This window comes from Martes martes (assembly GCF_963455335.1).
Source record: "Martes martes genome assembly, chromosome: 2".
Classification (NCBI taxonomy): domain Eukaryota; kingdom Metazoa; phylum Chordata; class Mammalia; order Carnivora; family Mustelidae; genus Martes; species Martes martes.
The window spans coordinates 69470552-69491357 of record NC_137889.1 but is presented as its reverse complement, the minus strand read 5'-3'; the positions used below and the strand labels follow the sequence as shown (position 1 = coordinate 69491357).

At 39.4% G+C, this 20806-nt stretch overlaps 1 protein-coding gene across 9 annotated transcripts in view; it reads right to left on the bottom strand.

The window, feature by feature from the left end:
• Nucleotides 1–441: 441 nt before the first annotated feature.
• ARFIP1 (ARF interacting protein 1) overlaps nt 442–20806 on the bottom strand; it is a 108355-nt gene continuing 87990 nt past the window's right edge. For all 9 annotated transcript variants that reach the window (XM_080794716.1, XM_080794711.1, XM_080794715.1 and 6 more), the window contains one exon: nt 442–2352. In XM_080794716.1, the coding sequence (XP_080650842.1) occupies nt 2197–2352 (156 nt within the window). In that variant the 3' untranslated portion in view covers nt 442–2196. The remainder of the gene's footprint in view (nt 2353–20806) is intronic.

Genomic DNA, 20806 nt, shown 5'->3' with positions numbered 1-20806 from the left:
ATCATCAGTCCCTGAAACTGTTTAATTCCTTAGCTGCTAAAACTGTTACTGATAGGTGATAAGAGTGGACATGTTCTCTTCTCAAAGGAGATTCCGAAAAAGCAGTCATAAATGACAGAAGTACCATTTTTTTTGTTACGCTTCTTTTTTTTTTTTAAAGATTTTATTTTTTTATTTGACAGAGAGAATGAGAGCAGGAACACAAGCAGGGCAGGGGGAGCGGGAGAGGGAGAAGCAGGCTTCCTGCCAGGCAGGGAGCCCGATGCGCGGCTCAACCTCAGGACCCCGGGATCATGACCTGAGTTGAAGGCAGACGCTTAACTGACTGAGCCACCCAGACACCCCTGTTATTATCCTTAAAGCCAGGAAAAGACAAATCGTATGTCTTCAGAATTTCCAGACAGTTGCTTCTTAAATTATGAAGAGCCAGAGAAAGAAGGTAGTGCAGCAAATACTTTTAATAAGAATACAAAATTCACACCAGAGGCACATTCTGGGGAATGTACAGGAACTATCACAAGTAGTAATTCTGCTGGAAGAATAAAATAAGGCTCTGTCAGAGTACAAATATACAGGAAGGAATGATTTAAAATAGGTTTATGATTTACAATCACATTACATTGTACATATTAAGCACTGAAAACAGGCATATTAATTAAAAAGCCAGCTAAAAGGCATTTGAACATATATAACAAATCTTACAGTCCACAAAATTCATGTATAACAGTAATTTTTTTAGTACTTCATTTCAACACAAAAGAAATGAAGACATATTAATTTATGTCTATGACAAAAATCGAGAGAACTTATACGTAAAAGGCTTACATGACTGATAGAACCACACAGCGGACAGGTCAGAGACATAACACGAACCCAACAGTGCTGAGCAACTGAAACAGTACTGGCCTTTCCAATCCCTTTTCTTCTTGTTACCACCGCACTGTCCCAGATTACCTTTCCGTTACTCAAATGAAAAAAAAATTCCTCCGTCTTCTCATTCCATGCAAGGAATGAAGCAAAACCAAACAGCGAATTCAAAAGTTGCTTTTACCATAAACCTGAAATGCGGTTTAAGGAATACAAAGAAACCCAACACTGATACACAGTGTTCCTTTCCAAGGAAGGAACAGACACGCCAAACATTATCTGAAAGGGGTTTCTTTATGGATTATGTACATTGGTTGAATGAGAATTACTGTCTCTGAGAAGGCACATATCTGTGATTTAAGGCTTAACCGGTATTGTTACATATGGAAGTCAATGAAAGCTGTCTAGGAACTCACTTCTGTCAAAATGGAATTTACCCAAAAACTCGCTTTCCAAGCACAGATTGACTCTAGAAACCATCAAGAGTTTCTATTCCCAAATCCACCTGCCAAAAATAATTCTCTTAAGCAGGTTTCATCACGAATCCAAAGAAATTGCTAACATAACCGCCCAGTGACTTTGGGTGATGCAAACTCTTAAGCTCTAAGGCCTCACAGAAATGACAGTGTGATTCCTGCGTCTTAAAAAAAAAAAAAAAAAAAAAGAAAGAAAGGAAGAAAGAAAAAGTTTAAACAAAATTACAATAGTACAGAATCATTTTTAAAAAGGTATTTGCCACAACTCCACAAGCCAATCAGTCATCCATTAGAGCTGCCGCCTGTGTGTGGACACTGCAGGAACACCATATAATTTTACTCTGCAAAATAGTTTCTTTTTTCTTTAAGATGATACATGAAGATGAATCTCTTAAAGATGTTTAATATATTCATATATAAAATATCTGATGTTGATACAAATCATGTAAACCTCCCTTTGGAAAAGTTACAACTGGCCCCCATTTCCAGGACCAAAAACCTTGAATTTTTATCTGGTCAGTGCAAATCTATATTAGATGTTTTCAAACTACAGAAATAGCCATCAACTCTCACAATACAAAAAGATTTCTCAGACAGGAAAATTGTGTTCAGATTATAGAAATTATGTTTACATTAAAATCACCCAACTTCCCATCAAATTTAACAGTTCAGTTGTTAAAGTATGAAAAAGGGAAAAAATTAAAGCTGTTTGTGCAAGAATCACTACAATGGTTGTGGTCACCACTTCCCTAATCTTAACCCAACTCTGCTTAATTCTTATTAGGTTTGTTTAGAAATATAACAACGTGACTTTTCTTTTTCTTTCTTTCTTTCTTTTTTCCGGGTGTGATTTTTACTGTTCTTCAAGCCAAGATGGGGCGTCCACTCCAGGGGTTTTCAATTTGATATGGAACTGTTTAAGTGTCTGTTCAAGCTGCTTCTGATTCCCGGCAAAGTAAGCGGCAATGGCGTTGTGGAAAAGGACCAGCTGATTGTGCAGCACCTTCACCTGTGAATAAAGAATCACGAGACCAAGCATTAACATCAACGGCAATGAAATAGAAGGTCACTTATCACATGTCCTCGTTCAGTGGCGCAGGTCTCATCAGGAAAAGCTGTTTTAACAATGACCAAGTATTTTACACACACACACACACACACACACACTGACCAAGTATTTTACACACACACACACACACACACACACACACCACCCCCCCCCCCCGACTGTACATCACTTTGCAGGATCACCGAGCCCTTTGATGACTTTTTAATTTCCCTAAAGGGAATAGGTTAGTTTAAGAAGCTGTGTATTCTGTTAACCATATTCGAACACTACTGAGGGCATTAATTAAAAATATTACTAAATCCTGTCTGTCAAATAAATAAATACAATCTTAAAAGAAAAAAATTACTAAATCCCACCTCAAAGTAAATATATTCAAAATCAAATACTGAAGAGGGGAATTATATATATAAATACACGTGTATTTATATATATATACAACATATGCTGTATACCAGAAATGGACATCATTAAGGCTAAGCTTTATGTAAAACAGAGTAGGCCAGATATTTTGAAATCCTGAGGTTCTCTGCAAGGAATCAAGCCAAGTGGCAGCAAGTGCTGCCCAGAAAGCCAATGTACTTAAAGTTCACAAGACTCTCTGTTATTTTCAAGTGTTTTAGTACTTCTAAAGATAACAACAGTATGTTTTAACCAAGTTAAACCAAGCTACTTCTGTAAATCTTTATTAAAGAAACCAGCAAAGCATTACAAAGACTTATGAATAAAATTGTTTCCTGAGCTCTGATTTATAACTGTGAAAGTTCAACGATAAAGTATAAAATATACTGACTTATCCATCCAGTGCAATATTTATTAAAATTGAGCTTTACGCCCCTAAAGCCTGGGTGGCTCAGTCAGTGAAGTGTCTGCCTCTAGCTCTTGTCACGATCTCAGGGTCCTGCGATGGGCCCCGCGTCGGGCCCCCTGCTCGACGGGGAGTCTGTTTCTCCCTGTGCCCCTCCACCCGCTTGTGTTCTATCTCTCGAAAACAAGTAAAATCTTTTCAAAAAAATGAGCTTTAATAATTTTTAGTGATGTAAAAACATCTGATATACAATGCTAAGGGAAAAACAGGACATGGCATTTTACACAGGTATGACCTTTACATTCATTTTATTATGGCACACGAACACACACAAATAGTCTCTCTAGACTTTTCTCTATCTATCTACCTCTACAAAGGAAATAACACAAACCTTCATATTGGATATTTTTTATTTGTAAAGTCTTTATTTTAAAATATAAAGTACTCTAAAAATAACACACACTCCAGATTATAAAGTAAAACTTCCCAATCCATACTTTCTGCACCTATCCACTTCCCGCCACCTGAAAAACACTATTGATATTTTATCGTGTTTCCTTTGAGAATTTTTTGAGGTGCATACATAATATTTAAAAATACAAAGGGCTTGCACCATGCACACTTTCAGTAATGCTGTTTCCTCAAAATATCTTAGATATTTTTTATTCCATTCACTTATTCATTCAACTAGTATTAATTAAATATCTTCCATGTGCTGTACACTGTTCCAAGGAAAACAGAAAAAAATCCCTTCCCTCATGAGCTTCTATCCTTAGTGAGTAGGGAAAGAGTGAAGGGAGGCCAGAAACAACAATAAGTATTGGCATTCCAGGAAATGATTATCTCAAGCCTTGAGGTCAGACCAACTCTCAGACCTTTGGGGAACTGGGCATCACTGATTTACTTGAAAGCTGTTTAAAACAAAAAAAGTTTTTTCTCTTCTGATAAAGAGAAAAAAATTCTAGCAGGGATAGTTTAAGAGGACCACATAGCAATAAAAAATGAAAACTAAAAAATGTCTGTATGAAATAAAAGGGGTAGACCTTGAATTTACCTGGTCCGACATTTAAGGCCTGCAACCTTTACAATGAGAACCTTTGGTAGCACATACAAGGCCAACCATGAGACACTGAACACCACGTATCGGGCACTATACTAGGAATTTAAGAATACAAGGCACATACAGCAGCAGAAAATTAGTATGATAAATGGGTAGTAAAAGTACATTGGGTTAACTTTAAAAAAGGGGGGGGGCACTTGTCGGCAGAATAAGGTTTTTCAAGAAGGGTTGGAGGGGAACACTGGGACAGCAGAACTCTAAGTCCCCTGCCCTCTGCTTCTGAGAAATGGGGGATATTTCAAAGGATAATGAGCCACAACCCAAGGGCAATTATTAAGGAAACAGGATGATCATAGGGAAAGCAGGTTTCTAAATGGCAATTTAGGAAGTGAGCAAAGTATCTGATTATACTGGACTGCTACGATAATGGCCCCAAAGAATCACTCTTCTCAGTATTGTCTAACACCCTTGGAAAGTCTTCTGCAATGAGCTTGGCCCTGTAATATTAGAAAATGAGGCGTGATAAGCAAGCGCTTGCCCTCTTGGACTACTGCCGCCACCTTGCGAGAACACGCAGTCAAGCCTTCCTCTGAGAAGCCTACAGGGAGAGAGAGCCTCCGTCCCAGCTGTGCCCAGGGCTCAGGAAGCCTCCCGGCTGAGAGTGAAACCAGAAGAACCCATGTACCCAACCCACACAATTGAGCTAAATAATAAATCATTACTGTTCTAGGCCACCAAGTTTAGGGTACTTCATTATGCAACAAAACATAAGTGGTATGTCTATGAAAAAGGTTAAGAATGCAGTTTCCTAGCAATGAATAAGGGTTTTAGAAAGCAGAGCAAAATGGAGGAAAATCAAAAGGGGGAAGATAGGCTTGGAAAGAGGAAAGGCTAAGCTGGGTGGTAAGTAAAGGAACTGAAGAAAGTACTTGGGGAGTCAGGGGTGGTTTCGAGATGAGAGAATGGAGAGATAGAGCAGCTAGGAAACAGAGATCCCTACAAGAGAGGTTCAAACAAGAGAGGCATTTATGTTACAAACCCGTCCCAAGATCTAACTGCATTTTTGGAGTAAATGTAATATAGTATCCTTGAAGACTTCTACTTCCAATGTTCTAGGAAGGCCTGACAACTGCATTAGGCATAGTTTGATACTGCTCGCAGCCTCCCCAAATTTGTAAGTGTCATTCATTTAGGCCATCAGGAAAGTATCCCTGTTACTAGTATTGTTCCTTTACAGCAAGAGTGAGTTCTGGAATCAGGAGGCATGCTGTACCGCTTCCCAGTTTTCTTTGTGAAATCTGGTACAGGTTGCTTCTAACTTCACTGGCCAAGGTCTTTATCCATTTATCAGGGATCCCATTACCAAACTGCATATGTAGTGTCATTGCAAGGGTTAAGTGAAATGAGGTACCACCTAGTACACTGTCTGACACAGAGTAAGCCCTCATTCAGTTTCAGTGGAATCTACATTTACCTACTAGACAGTCAAACCACATTGACTTTTCTTGGTAAAATAAAATTTCATTTATTTAGAAACTGATTTGGAACTTGTAAGAAAACTGTGATAATGTGATTCAGAATAACAAATACATACTTGGGTCTTTGTCCTCATTTCTGGCACAAAGCACCTAAAACCCTTGTTATTTCCTAAGTGATTAAGAGGGAAAGGAGCATCTTTTTTTATATTATTTAGTTTCTTGTCCTGTTCCTGAAATAGCCCCAGTGCTATAAAGGTGAAAGGAATGACTTTTATTCATAAACAACCACACCTGACTTTATGTTAATGAGAAAAACAATTTTTTTTTCCTGGAAAGCTCTAGAAAACCAGGGTAAGAGCTGGTTGTCAGGGGAACTAAATTGTGATTAGAAGATGGGAATTTCGGCTCCACCTGCCTACTTCTGTGGAGGAGACAGTGGCTACAGGTTGAATAATCCACCAAGGGTCAATGATTTTATCAACGATGCCTGTGTAATGAAGCCACCATAAAAACCCCTGAAGTATGAGATCTGGAGAGTTTCTGGGTGGTGAATGCATCCACAGGCTAGGAAAGTGGTACACCCCCAAATCCGTGGGGACAGAGGCTCTTGTGCTTAGGACCTTTACAGACTTTGACCTCTGCGCACTTCTTCATCTGGCTATTCATCTGTATCCTTCAATCATCTTGTAGTAAACTGGTAACCTAGTTAAGTACACGGTTTTCTTGGGTTCTGTGAGACAGTCTAGCATACAATCCTAGTTGAGGAGGAGGTTGTAGAAACCTTCCATGTACGGTTAGAAGCACAGGCGACAACCTGGCTTGCAACTGGTGTCAGAAGGTGGAGGGGTGAGGGTGGCATCAGAACGGAACTGACCTGTACAATACCCAGCCGGTGAACTGGATGGAGAATTAGACGGTGTGGGAAAAACCCCACACACCTGGTGTCAGGAGTATTTGAAAAGTGCTAGGAGTGTAAAAGAAGACAGAGTTTTCTTCTTTCCAAAGGCAGAAACTGATGTGAAGTTTACCTTAGCACAATGGGGAAAAAAAAAAAAAAGAGGTGTGCGCTAAGCAAATAAATGTTGTTGAGAAGATGCAGGGGCACAGTTGGCTACCAACACTGATTGCCTTGATCCAGCCTTCTGTCCAAGGGCAGAAAACAGCCTGGGATGCTGCAGAAGGAATTCGTCTGCCCAACAGATCACCTTAGAAGAATTTTTTTTTCTTTTCAAGATTTAATTTTTAAGTCATCTCTACGCCCGACATGAGGCTTGAACTTACAACCCTGAGCTCAAGAGTCACCTGCTCCAACTCAGCCAGTCAGGTGCCCCAACTAAGAAATTTTAAGGGTCGATTTATAAGCCCACAATTCTCTGCTTCTAAAATAAACACATTTTTTGGGCACCACAGAGGCACTTCTTCCAAATTAATAGTATTACATACTCAAATTAATAGTATTACATAAAAAATTAGTTTAAAGCATTCTTAATACAGACTTCTACTAATTCTACTAATTCATATTGACCTTTCTCTATGTCCAGGCGGAAAAATTTCACATTGCAACCACTTTTAAAACAAGCTTTAAAATGGTACATTGGCACTCTGCGTAAGACTAGGAAAAGGTCAGATTATTCTAATTAAGATTATAACCAGGGTTTACCTTACATGAGTGGAATCTGATTTCAGGATCAAATCTATTTATCTATCTACCTTCCTTCCTTCCTTCCTCCTTTCTTTTCTTTTTCTCTCTTTCTTCTTCTTTTTTTAAGTTTTATTTATTTGAGTAATCTCTACACCCATTGTGGGGCTCAAACTCACAACCCTGAGATCAAGAGTCCTATGCTCTTATGACTGACCCAGCCAGGTGCCCCCCAAAATCTCTTTCTTGTAAGACACTGGTCAACTAAAATTATAACTAGCGAAAAATAAGTAAAATGAAACACTGCAGGCTAGCTCTTGTTTGATTCCTGTTTACATAAAAATGTTTTCTGAAACTGAGCTCTTCTCAGTCACCTGTGCCTGTGTGGCTGAGTTTCAGAGCTTCTGGAGAACAGGCTGTCGGGGACTGGTCAAAGGAGGGGTCCAGGAGCAGCACGTTTTGAAAGAGGATGGAAAAGTTCCCAGATGACCTTAGAAATGATAAGGGAGGGTGCCTGGGTGGCTCAGTGGCTTAAGCCTCTGCCTTCAGCTCAGGTCATGATCTCAGGGTCCTGGGATCGAGCCCCGCATCGGGCTCTCTGCTCAGTGGGGAGCCTGCTTCCTCCTCTCTCTCTCTGCCTGCCTCTCTGCCTACTTGTGATTTCTCTCTCTCTGTCGAATAAATAAATAAAATCTTTAAAAAAAAAAAAAGAAATGATGAGGGAGCAGAAGGCTAGCTGAAGACAGAGCATAAGCTGACATCCTACAAGCTCCCCCCACCCCACCCCTCCTCGGTGGGACCTGTGTGACATTCTTCCAGGAATCCCCCAACTATCTTAAAGTTAATGCCTTGCTAGAGGGGAACACAACCTTAACTTGAGAAGGGTAAGGCCTGTGGTATCTTGTGGGTCAGTCCTCTTTAGCATATGAAAGTTCTTTTGAAAGCTCCCTTTCCCTAACTTCCCCCCAAACCCGAGTATATAATCACCCCTCCTCAAGACCCCAGAGCAGCAGCTCTTTCTACCCACCAGTCCTGTCCCTGTGCTTTAATAAAACCAACCTTTTGCCCCAAAGGTGTCTCAAGAATTTTTTCTTGGTCATGGGCTCTGGACTCCACCCCACCGAACCTCACCTATATTCCCAAACCACATCAGATAGGAAACAACTTTTCAAAGATAAAAACCCATAAGGGAAAAGACTGAGAAATTAAATTCATTAAAATTTAGAGCTTCTACTCATCCAAAGATAGTGAAAAGACAAGTTACAAACTGAGGAAATATATCTCCATTACGCTGACAAAGGATATGTATTCAGAAAATGTGAAGAACTCTGACAAAAGCCATCCAACTAAAAAGAGCAAATAACACAGATGGGTATTGCACAGAGGAGAAAACAGGATTGGCCAATTAAGGCTGAAAAGATATGCTGCCTCATTAGAAAACAGTTAAGTGCAAATTAAAACTAACTTGATGAAAGGGGCTTCAACTGTCTCCATGGTGACCTCAAAATTTCTAATTAATTAAGTTCTTCCTAGCTTATCTCTTAAGTCAGGCAAGATACCTTGCGGGCAAAACATCCCGTGATAGGAACCGAAACTACCCCTCAAGCAAGAAGGACTGCTGTAAGCCAGCAGGACCACACGTGACTGACCCCACTGCGACTACTGACTTGACCTTTACTGCCCACCTGCACGTACCCATCCACCTCCGTCCCACATTCTCCTTATATAAACCCAGAAGCAGTTTCAGCACTTTGGAGACAGTCTTTGAGATGTTGTCTTCTGCTGTTGGCCGCACTGAAATAAATTCTTTTCTCCTTTCACCACCACTTGCCTCTTCGTGTCAGTGGGGGTGGCTGAACCTGGTCTGTCTGGGACCCCTGGGGCCAGTTGCTCTTGCATCCCTGTGCCCCGGCTACACTGGGGTGCCATCTTATATTCTCTATAAGGACACTGAGAAAACTTAAAACAATTAATACTCTGGTATGCTGCTGATTGTTTCTTTTTTTTTTTTTTTAAGATTTTATTTATTTGTCAGAGAGAGAAAGAGTACACACAAGCAGGCAGAGAGGCAGGCAGAGGCAGCGAGAGAAGCAGGCTCCCTGCCGAGCAAGGAACCCGATGCGGGACTCGATCCCAAGACCCTGGGATCATGACCTGAGCCAAAGGCAGCGGCTTAACCAACTGAGCCACCCAGGCGTCCCAATTGTTGTATAAATTTGTACAACTATTTTTTTAAAAGATTTTATTTATTTATTTGACAGAGATCACAAGTACGCAGAGAGGCAGGCAGGGAAAGAGGGGGAAGCAGGCTCCCCGCTAAGCAGAGAGTCCGATGCGGGTCTCGATCCCAGGACCCCAGGATCATGACCTGAGCTGAACGCTGAGGCTTTAATGCACTGAGCCACCCAGATGCCCCTGTACAACTATGTTTGAAAACAGTTTGGCATTAATCCATGAAATGAAGGATGCATATACCCCACTGAGCAGCAATTGGACTCCTAAGAATACACCCTAGCTCGCACGCTGTCTTATGAGACAGGCACGATTACAATCATAGCTGCACTGTGTTTACCATTAAAAAACAAGGAAACACTCCCAAACTTGTATTTACAGGAGAATGCATAAATAAGGGGCAGTCTCTTCGTGCAATGGGGATACTATATAGGAGCAAGAATAAAGGAACAGCAGCTGAATGCATCAATATGGATGAACATCAGAACATCAGAGCGAAACAGCAAGCTGTAGAAAGACACGCTTGGTAGGATTCCATTTATCTAAAACTCAAAAATATGCCCAACTGAACTATACATTCACATGTGGCAAAACTATAAAGAAAATCAATAGGAACAATACACAAATTCAGAACAGGGGTTCTGCAGGGAGGAGAAGCGGGAGAATGAGGTAAGGAGAGCCCAGAGGAGGCTTCAAAAATACTGAGGGTTTTGTTTCTTAACCTGGGTGGTGGGAACATGGCTGCTTATTTTGTTGTCATTACTCTTTATATTTTGCCTCTATGTCAAATATTCTTTGAATATACTTAATAGTTTTATGTTATTAGAAAAGGGCAAGGTTATGAAAGATAAAGTCTGTCTATATCATAACTTTGTTGAGGATCTGAACTATTCAGTGTTCTAATGAACTACAGTCATCCCCACTTTACATTCAGAGAAAGAAAAAGACACCTAAAATGTTACTTACATTCATTCAATAAATATTACCAAGGGTCTGCTCGTGGTCAGGCACTAGTCTAGGGGCTGCAATGCAAGCAATCAACAAAAAGACAACTCTGCTCTCAAGAAGCTTATATTCTAGTGAGAGAAGAAAGAGAAACAAGGTAAGTAAAATATACAGTATGTTAGATGATGGCATATGTTATGCAGAAAAATTAAGTAGCCATGGGGAATATGAGATCTGTTTTTTGGAGAGGTGTGGCAACATAAATAGGAAAGTTAGACTTGGTCTGAGGTGACACGTGAATAAAGACCTAAAGGAAGTGAGGCAATGAGCTTTAAACACTTGCAGTTTTCTAATGAGGCTGGAAGAACAACATTCCAGTCAGAGAATATAGCAAGTACAAGGGTCCTAAGGCGGGTGCTGGGCTTGGTGTGTTTGAGAAACAGCAAGGAGCCCCGTGTGGCTGGGGCAGAGTCGTAGAGGTCTGGCAGGAGATGTGATCAGACAGGTAATGGGGTGCTAAGAGGATGTAGGACCTCAGAGGTCATCATAGAGACTGTGGCTACATTTCTGCGTGAGATGAGAAGGCATGGGAAGATCCTGAGCAGAAAAATGACAATATCTGACTTACTTTACTAAACATGCAAGGGAAGAAGTAGGGAGACCTATGAGAATACCACAGCAATGACCCAGTGAGATAATGGTGGCCTGGACGGGGGTGGTAAGAGAAGCAGCAGCATTCTCAACAGACTGTGAAGGTGGAACCCACAGATGGAGCTGTGGGGTGTGAGAGGTCAAGTACAAAGATGCCAAGACTTTGGCCCTAAGCAACTGAAAGCATAAATGTACCACAGCTGATATAGCAAAGGCTGTGAGAGGGCTGAGTGCAGAGGAGGCGAGCTGGCTCTCCAGAGCTCAGTCTGGGGCAGGTGTGGCATGGCTTTCAGGCAGACACATGGAAATGCTGAGCAAGTGACTACGTTTGAGACGGGCAGAGTTCAGGGTAGCAGTATAGTGAAGAACGACAGTAAGATCATTTTTATAGTTCCTCCCTATTAAAATTTTTTGAGAACATGCTTTCTAAACAGAGGTGTGTGTGTGTGTGTGTGTTATATGTGTGTGTGTATTCCAAATATATACATTTGGAAACTCAAATGGCTCTCAAAAAGCCTTTCAGTTGAAAGGCTCTTTCAATAGAAAGACATTATTTCTATTTATTATTTATTTATTTATTTATTTTTAAATATTTTATTTTATTTAGTTATTTGACAGAGATCACAAGTAGGCAGAGAGGCAGGCAGAGAGAGAGGAGGAAGCAGGCTCCCTGCCAAGCAGAGAGCCCGATGAGGGGCTCCATCCCAGGACCCCAGGATCATGACCTGAGCCGAAGGCAGAGGCTTTAACCCACTGAGCCACCCAGGCACCCCTCTATTTATTTGTTTATTTATTATTTAAAGATTTTACTTATTTATTTGACAGACAGATATCACAGGTAGGCAGAGAGGCAGGCAGAGAGAGAGGAAGGGAAGCAGGCTCCCCAATGAGCAGAGAGCCCGACGTGAGGCTTGATCCCAGGACCTTGGGATCATGACCCGAACTGAAGGCAGAGGCTTTAATCCACTGAGCCACCCAGGCGCTGCGACCCCTCCCCCCCACCATTTATTTTTAAGGACAAAAACTGGCTTCTCTTTTTAGAGATTTATGAAATTCAACTGAAAGTTTACATACAAGTTTATGAACCAGCCCATTAATTAAATACTCTTCCCTGTTTAGAGGTATTTTTTTTAAAGGCTTTTGCACTAGTAACCTACCTGGGTCACAAAGTAATTTTCCACTTTGCCCTACTAAGCATGATTTAGCCTTTCTGTTTTGTTGTTGTTTTGTTTTTAGTTTTGGATGATCCTTGGTTCCTGGAGCTACAGAGCAACTACGGGGTTTCTGTATTTTTAGTGTGAAATTCTAATTTTCAAAAATAGTTTCCAGCCAATTACTTTATTGCTCTTTGGGTCATAAGAATTTTTGACTTGAATCTTAATCCTCACTGTTTTATAATTAAAGGAGACAACGAGAGTGGAGCACAGGGTCTGGTTCACGTATTATACCTGGAGAGAGCTGTTACAACAGTCTGAAAGTTACAGTCCGAAAGAAAGTGGAAAGAGCATCACACAGTTTTTATCTGACCCTACAAATGTCAACACAAAGGTCAACACAAAAGTCACATATGGCAACTGAAGAGTCAGTTTCCATACCACCTTGAGGTAGTTGAAAAACATAACACAGAACCACGTCTTCTTGTTGCTAAGGAAGGCTGGCAGCCCACTGAACAAAGCCTCAAACTCAGTGCATTACCTGTATGCAAAATGTTCCCGCTGAAACTTAATCCATGGGAAATCAAGGGAAGAGGGTGCTTTTTAAGACTGAATTCTAGTTTTCACAACAAATGATACAATACCCATTTCCACAAAAACATTCTCCCAGTAACTGTTAGAAGGTTGATGTGTAAGCCTTTAAAAATATATACACACTTCAGAGCAGTTCCCTGGTATAGAGAGAGCCTTTGGGCATTCACAGCTTTTCAATTATAATTATGGAAACAGAGTATACAATTTCATTGTTACTTTAATCTCAGAAGCCTTTTTATGCCAAAACAGATAACTTATCTCATTTTTCTATTAGCACTGATCATGTAAGTGGTGTCCGAGTACAAGTTTTAGTTTTGGTAGTGTGTCTTACAAATCAGATGCAAATTTAAATAGGAATGGTAAACTGATACTCTTTTACCAATCAAACCATTACTAAACCAAAAGTAAATGGAAATAAAAATAAATCAATTATCAATATGAATATGTTTTCTATACTAAATGAATTTAAAATGTTTGCTTTTCTACCATTTTTGATTAATTTTCTTTAAATTTTTCCTGAACTAATTTGCACTAAAATATGTATTCATATAACATCAATGTGATTCTGACTGATGCCACAAAGAGTCCTCAGGATGTTTAAGAACAAATAATATTAGAAAAACAGTTGCAAATACAATTTGATTTTCTATTTTTTCTCAAATAAAATTTTAAAGATGACTAGTTTTTGCAATCTTAGTAGTGACTGTGCTGTTGTCACTATACACAAGTAGTTTTAATGAGACTTAAAAGTGTTATTTTAAGTCACTTGGTTTATTTATCAGGTTTACTTTATTAGGTTACTTGGCCTTGGGAAGGTCAATCTAAGGAGAGATTGTGGTTTCTCAAACGGAATTGGTTTAGGAAGAGAGATGAAGAAAGTAAGGTGGGGGAAAGGTCAGACTGTACTTTTACAAGAAGGTACAAAAAGCCAAAAGTGTTTGAGGAAATGTTTTAGGGTCATTACACTTTTTAAACTTAACATTTGTTTATATTTATGCTATCAGATCATGAGAAGTGATGAGCACATAGAATCAAAAAAAGAGCCAAGTATTTTTGGTAGATTATATTTTGATATGGTGGGTGTCACTTTTACGAAGCACTTTTTTTTTTTTTTTTTTCAGATTTTATTTAATTGAGAGAGAGAGTGAGAGAGACTGCAAGCAAGAGCAGACGGGAGGAGCAGAGGGAGATGGACAAGGAGACTCTCTGCTGAGTAGGGAGCCTGACTCAGGACTCAATCCCAGGACCAGGGATCATGACCTGAGCCAAGGCAGAGGCTTAACCGACTGAGCCACCGAGGCACCCTATGAAGCATGTGACAGGGGATATGTGACCCTCCCATCTACTCTGTACAGGTTTCTGTTCTCTCCATGTTACAGTTAATAAAACACTCAGGAAGTTATGTAACTTGCCTAAGGTTAGATAGTTAGGAAGCAGATGGGCTGGGATGTGGCGTGTCTTCTCCCAAGACAGGTCCATGTTCTTCACCTATCCAACCTGACTCTCTATTCATAAGGCAATACACAATTTGGAAAGCTTTTAAACAAAGTTTGAAACAGACCAAAAAGGGTATGGCAGAGCACTTAAAGGAAGGGTAGAAATGTATGGAAGATATGCTTTAACCTCCTTCCAAATTTTGTCGTTGGCTCTAAAGTTACATTTAAATAACCTCGGGACAAGGATCTACCACAATGATTGGAGCAGAAGAAGGAAAGAAAAGTTAATTCATTCTAAAATTATGAATAATAATACAGTATTAAACTTTAATATACCCTTTCCATACTTACAGAGCAGGAAAAAAACCCCTATATTGAATTTACTTATGCATGTCCTAACTTAGAAATGATTTAAAGTGGCTATAAGGATAAGTGAAATACAACAGAAAAGCAGAGATTTTTAAAAGGAGCCAAAAAGAGGTAACAATTCCAGGGAGAATCAGGATGATGACAAATTTGACAAATTTTCAAAACCTAACATCAGAAACAATTACAGTAATTTAGAAATACACTAAATCTTTGTGAACTCAATTACAAAGAACTTTCATAAAGATCTGCCAAACAATGAGCAACCCAGCTCAGACATAAGCAAAACCACTACAGCAACATCTGGTGAATGACCTAAAATATGCCATACAATACTTTAATTGTTAAAGGGCAAAACAAACTTCAACACTACTAAGGCAGAGACAAGCTGAGGTTTTAAATAGAAACTGGGTAAGAGAAATTTAAGAGCAGGACTGAGAGCTGATGCCAAGTGGATTACACTGAAAACTTTCTCCTGCCTACACAGCATATATCAATAGAAGATAAATACCATTTACAAAGTTTACTGACTAAAAAATTAAAAGTATTACTTCACAGGCATCAAAACCATAAAAAAGCACTGTATTTCTACCAAATGAACTTCTCTTTCAAATCAAATTTAGATTAGTTACATACCTTCTTTTAAGAGAAACAAAAAGATTTATTTAATTTTGGGGGGGGAGGGGCAAAGGAAGAGAATTTTAAGCAGACTCCCTGCTGAGCGTGGAGCCTGACTGGGGGTTCAATCCCAGAAACCCGAGAGCATGACCTGAGCCAAAACAAGAGTCAGATGCTCAACCGACTGAGCGACCCAGGCACCCTGGATTAATTACACACGTTCTTATCAGAGACACTGAAATAATTAAAAAAGAGGCAATTTCTAGTTCAAATAAAAGTTACTAGGTTTTTTTTTTTTTTAAAGATTCAATTTTATTTACTTGAGAGAGAGAATGCATGCATACAAGTTGCGGGGAGGGGCAGAGGGAGAGCTGAGCAGGGATCCTGACTTGGGGCTCAATCCCAGGAGCCTTGGATCATGACCTGGGTCGAAGGCAGATGCTTAACGAACTGAGCCATCCACATGCCCTGAAGAGTTACTAGTTTTAATATATTTACTTATTTATTTATAAGATTTTTATTTATTTATTTGACAGAGGCAGAGAGGCAGGCAGAGAGAGAGGGGGAAGCAGGCTCCCCACGGAGCAGAGAGCCTGATGCGGGGCTCGATCCCAGGACACCGGGATCACGACCCGAGCTGAAGGCAGAGGCTTAATCCACTGAGCCACCCAGGCCCCTAGTTTTAATATATTTATAACTGTTAAGTTTCTTCAAAGCAATTACTGGCTCTCCCAGTAATTCTATAAGGTAAGGGTTTATATTAAATGAACAATACTGGGGTAGCATCTTGGCTTAAAAATGAGAGGAAAAGCAGAAACAAAATCATTCTTTTTTAAAAAAATTATTTTAAAGTAATCTTCACCCAACACTGGGTCTGAACTTACAACCTCAAGATCAACAGTCACATGCTCCACCAACTGAGCCAGCCAGGCACCCCGTAAAATTGTTCTTTAGTAAGAAGTCTCCAACCACTAACATGTAAAGAATTAACTCTCTTCTTTACTGGCATTATTTAAAAATGTGTAATTATATGCTTTTTCTGCCCATCACTGATCTTTTTTTAGTAAGTAACAAACCAGAAAAATAACAAACAGAAAAGGTTATATCTGTCTTGGCCTTTTATTAGGTTTGTGAAGTATAATTCTATTACTTTGCAATAGCTTTGGAAATGCTTGTCATGTCAAAGCAACTACCAGCTGAGAAAAAGGCACTATCAAAAACATGGGTGTGGGCATTAGGAAGGGAGTAAGAGAAGGAAAGACAAATATGAACTACAAGTGGAGGTGGAGGAACAGATTTTATTTTTCTGACTCATTGGGATAGGTTTCAACAAATCATGGACAAGCAGGTTAAAAAAAAAAAGCACCTTAGGAGGGAAAAAAGGGCAGTCCTAAGCTCCAGTAATGACAGGTCTCAGAACAGTGCTAAGGTTTTGTAATTCTTTATCTAATGGTACATTAAAATTCTCAATGCACAGGTTTTTCTCTCCCTTTAGCAAAAATATCTATTGCCCTTTTGTTCTACATAGCATTAACTCCCTCCCCTTCCTCCCTTCCTTCCAATAGCTCCAGGTTTCGATATGACCAATATGGCTTCTGTTTTCCGTCATCTACCATCTTCTTCCTCTGCTATTTTAAGAACCTTACTTGGAGCAGCATTATAGCATCACAGTCAATTAAAAGGAGGGCTGTAGAGTCAAAGAGATCTAGATTTGAATCCTGATCTGGTTTTGAGACTGGGTAAATTATTCAACTTCTCTGAACATCAGCGTCATCATCTGTACATTGGTATATGATGATCTAGACCACAGATCAGATAGATATACATACAGATACACAAAATACTTATAGAGAACTCCTCCATATGCAGATTACTCAAAGATCAGTGTTCACCAATTCACTGGATGCAGAAAGGAAATGCTCTGCAGGTGCACCAATACAGCTTACATCTAGGGAAAGAAACACACTAACATTCACTCACAGCATAGTATGGTATGTGCTTTACTGGAGAAAGACATGGTAGCACAGTAACCAAAAGGGGAAGAAAGAAACTTAAACTTTCAAGTTGCTAGAGGAAATACCAAGTACCGCAAATCATTCAAAATAGCATCTGAGCGCTTAGATAAAAATTAGTTAAGGTACAGGGGCACCTGAGATGGCTCAGTGGGTTAAGTGTCTGACTCTTGGTTTTGGCTCAGGTCAGGATCTCAGCGTCCTGAGATCAAGCCCCAAGACAGGCTCTGTGCTCAGCACAGAGTCTGTTTAAGACTCTTTCTCCCTCTTGCTCCACCCCTCCCCCCATGCTTGTTCTCAAATAAATAAAATATTTTTAAAAAATTAACTTAGGTACAGAAGAATAGTTAAGGAACTGAGTATTTCCTTTCATCTATTAGGTGACCCTGCTCTCATTGGCCTTTGGACACTAGGCAACAAAAACCTACAGTTAAACCAACGGCCTGTTCATACTTACCTTTACATTCCTAAAATAGTTTTCTATCATAAGTATGGTTCTGTATCACCTCGGAAAACTTTTTTTAAGATTAAGAATTCAATCTCTTATACAATTCATAAAAATTCTGATCCTATGTACCTAAGAACATTATATAAACTTAACAGAAAAGCTTCATCAAAATTTATGATAGAACAATTATTTTTCTTTAAAAAACCCATATGCAGGGGCGCCTGGGTGGCTCAGTGGGTTAAGCCTCTGCCTCTGGCTCAGGTCATGATCTCAGGGTCCTGGGATCAAGCCCTGCATCGGGCTCTCTGCTCAGCAGGGAGCCTGCTTCCCCCTCTCTCTGCCTGCCTCTCTACCTACTTGTGATCTCTCTCTCTTTCTGGCCAACTCTTTAATTTCTGCTTAGGTCATGATCTCAGGGTTGTGAGACTGAGCCCCAAGTCGGGCTCCTTCACTGGATGTGGAGCCTGCTTAAGAACTTCTCCCTCTCCCTTCAACTCCATATTCTATTCCTTCCATTTAAAATCTGCTTCTGGGGCGCCTGGGTGGCTCAGTGGGTTAAAGCCTCTACCTTCGGCTCAGGTCATGATCCCAGGGTCCTGGGATCGAGCCCCGCATCGGGCTCTCTGCTCTGTGGAGAGCCTGCTTTCTCCTCTCTCTCTGCCTGCCTCTCGGCCTACTTGTGATCTCTGTCAAATAAATAAATAAAATCTTAAAAAAAAAAAAAAATCTGCTTCTTCCACACACCTTTAGTCAGCTCCTTTACATCCTTCTGGAGCTCAGCCCAATGTCACTTACTCTAGGCTTCCACAATTCCCTATGCCAAGCCAAGTCCCCTTTGTATACTCACATGACTCCTCAATTTCTCCTTTACAACACTTGTCATAGTTCGTATTTATGCAATTATTTGGTTAATGCCTACTTCTCTTACTTGACCATAAGCTTTATAATGGCAAGACCATTATATTTCTACTATTTAACCCTGGTACCTCAAAAATAACCAATGAATATTTGATGAATAAAGGAATAAAATGTTAAAGCTGCTAATTATATATCAATTTGCTCCTAGTATTTTATATATGTATTTTTGTTTTACTGTTTAAATACCTCTCAACACCTTCGGTTCACTCCATTTCCATTATCACCACCATAAACAAGCTCTCATGATCTTTTGTCTAAACTACTATATTTACTCTTAGGTTCTAAAATCTATGGGCCATACTTCAGACTTATTATTTAACAAGAATTTTTCCAATGGGCTCCTATCGATACTAAAATAACTTTTCCTTAATGTAGTCTATAAGGCCTGCATGGTCTGGCCTTTGCTTGCCTCCCAGTCATCTCTCTATGCTCTAGTTGCACTGGTTCTAGTCATATTTGTTCTTTGAGCAGACCACACCCTTTTCTGTCACAGGGCTGTTACACATGCTGTTTCTTTTGAATATTCTTTGCTTCTCACTTTGCCTAGTTAATGCTCAACATCACTCTCTCATGGAAGCCTGCCCTAGCCACTCTTAATGAACCATGTACCTCTCCTTGAGAGCACTGGTCACATCCTAGATTTTATATACAGGGTTTGGTGTGATTTGATCACAGTTGTTACTTTTATTAGGTTACAAACTCTTTGAGGGCAGAATTTGTTTTTGCTTTTGCTCACTGGGTATCACCAATATCCAGAAATCTTCCTGGTACACATATAGATCTGACAAAAGTTTGTTACTTGAATGAAAAAAAGAATAACAACCTGAAATTATATGATGAAATATACTCAGGAATTAAGTCTGGAAGTAAAGGTGCATGAATTAATGTTTCACAAAATCCAAATGTAGGTAATCATATTTGGCATAGTGTTGAGGTTGCTTATTATACATACTTCCACATTTCAGTCCATAAATGTTAATTTTTTATTTAGAATCAGTAGGGTCCTTTTACTTGTGGAATGTAATTTCACTTGACCTATGAGCAAATACCAAGAGAACTGTTTGTACCTCCAGTTATAGAAATAAAGATGATAGTAAATGATTAGTATGAATATTTAAAAAGTATCAAGAGTAGGTCCTTTTCCTTTGACAATGGAGAAAAAGATTTTAAGAATGTATGGGCTTGTACATATTAAGTAATGATTAACATGCTTCTTAAAATTTGGCAAGAAATACCATTTTTAAAATTCAGAGGTTTACTTTTTTCCCTCTCAAAGAGAAGCTTTAGCAAACAAAGAATACCTTTGCCTTCCAAGTTTTTCCAAACATTTATAGCCTATTTTTAAAAGAATGTACTGAGTTTCAAGTATTTCCTATTACAGTATTTGCTTGCAGTCACTGAATCATCACAACTACATATATAGCTGGTTCATATTACATGAAAACATTTGCTTTGTTCTAGGCGTTTTATTGTCTGTGTATTCTCTCTTTCTCCTGCTTCCCATTTTAGTTTATAGACTGCTCTCTGAAAAATTAAATTCCTTATAAGATACACATGAAATACTTTTTAATATATTAGAAAAAATACTGTATTAATAATACAGTAAAAAAGAAGTCCTAATATGCAGGAATACTATTATATTATGATTATATATGAAACACAGTGTTGAGTGAAAACAGGTCTTTTCATCAACCTGATTAAGAATGACTGTGATTTTTTAAAAGATATTTAAATTAAGTATATTAATCAAACATGTGTCCAGGAAAGAGTCCAACCATATTAATCAAGTATGTGTCCAGGATACATTCCCAAGTCTGGCTCATCTTTTCCTATTCCCACTGTCATCCTCATGTCACTGAAATATAAGAGAGGAAAAAGAACCCTTCATTTACGGTTATAGCTGCTTAGCTGACATTACCTTAATTTTTTTTTAAGATTTTATTTATTTATTTGAGACAGACAGAGAGAAAAAGAGAGCACAAGGAAGGGCAGAGGGACAAGTGGACTCCCTGCTGAGCAGGGAGCCAGATGTGGGGCT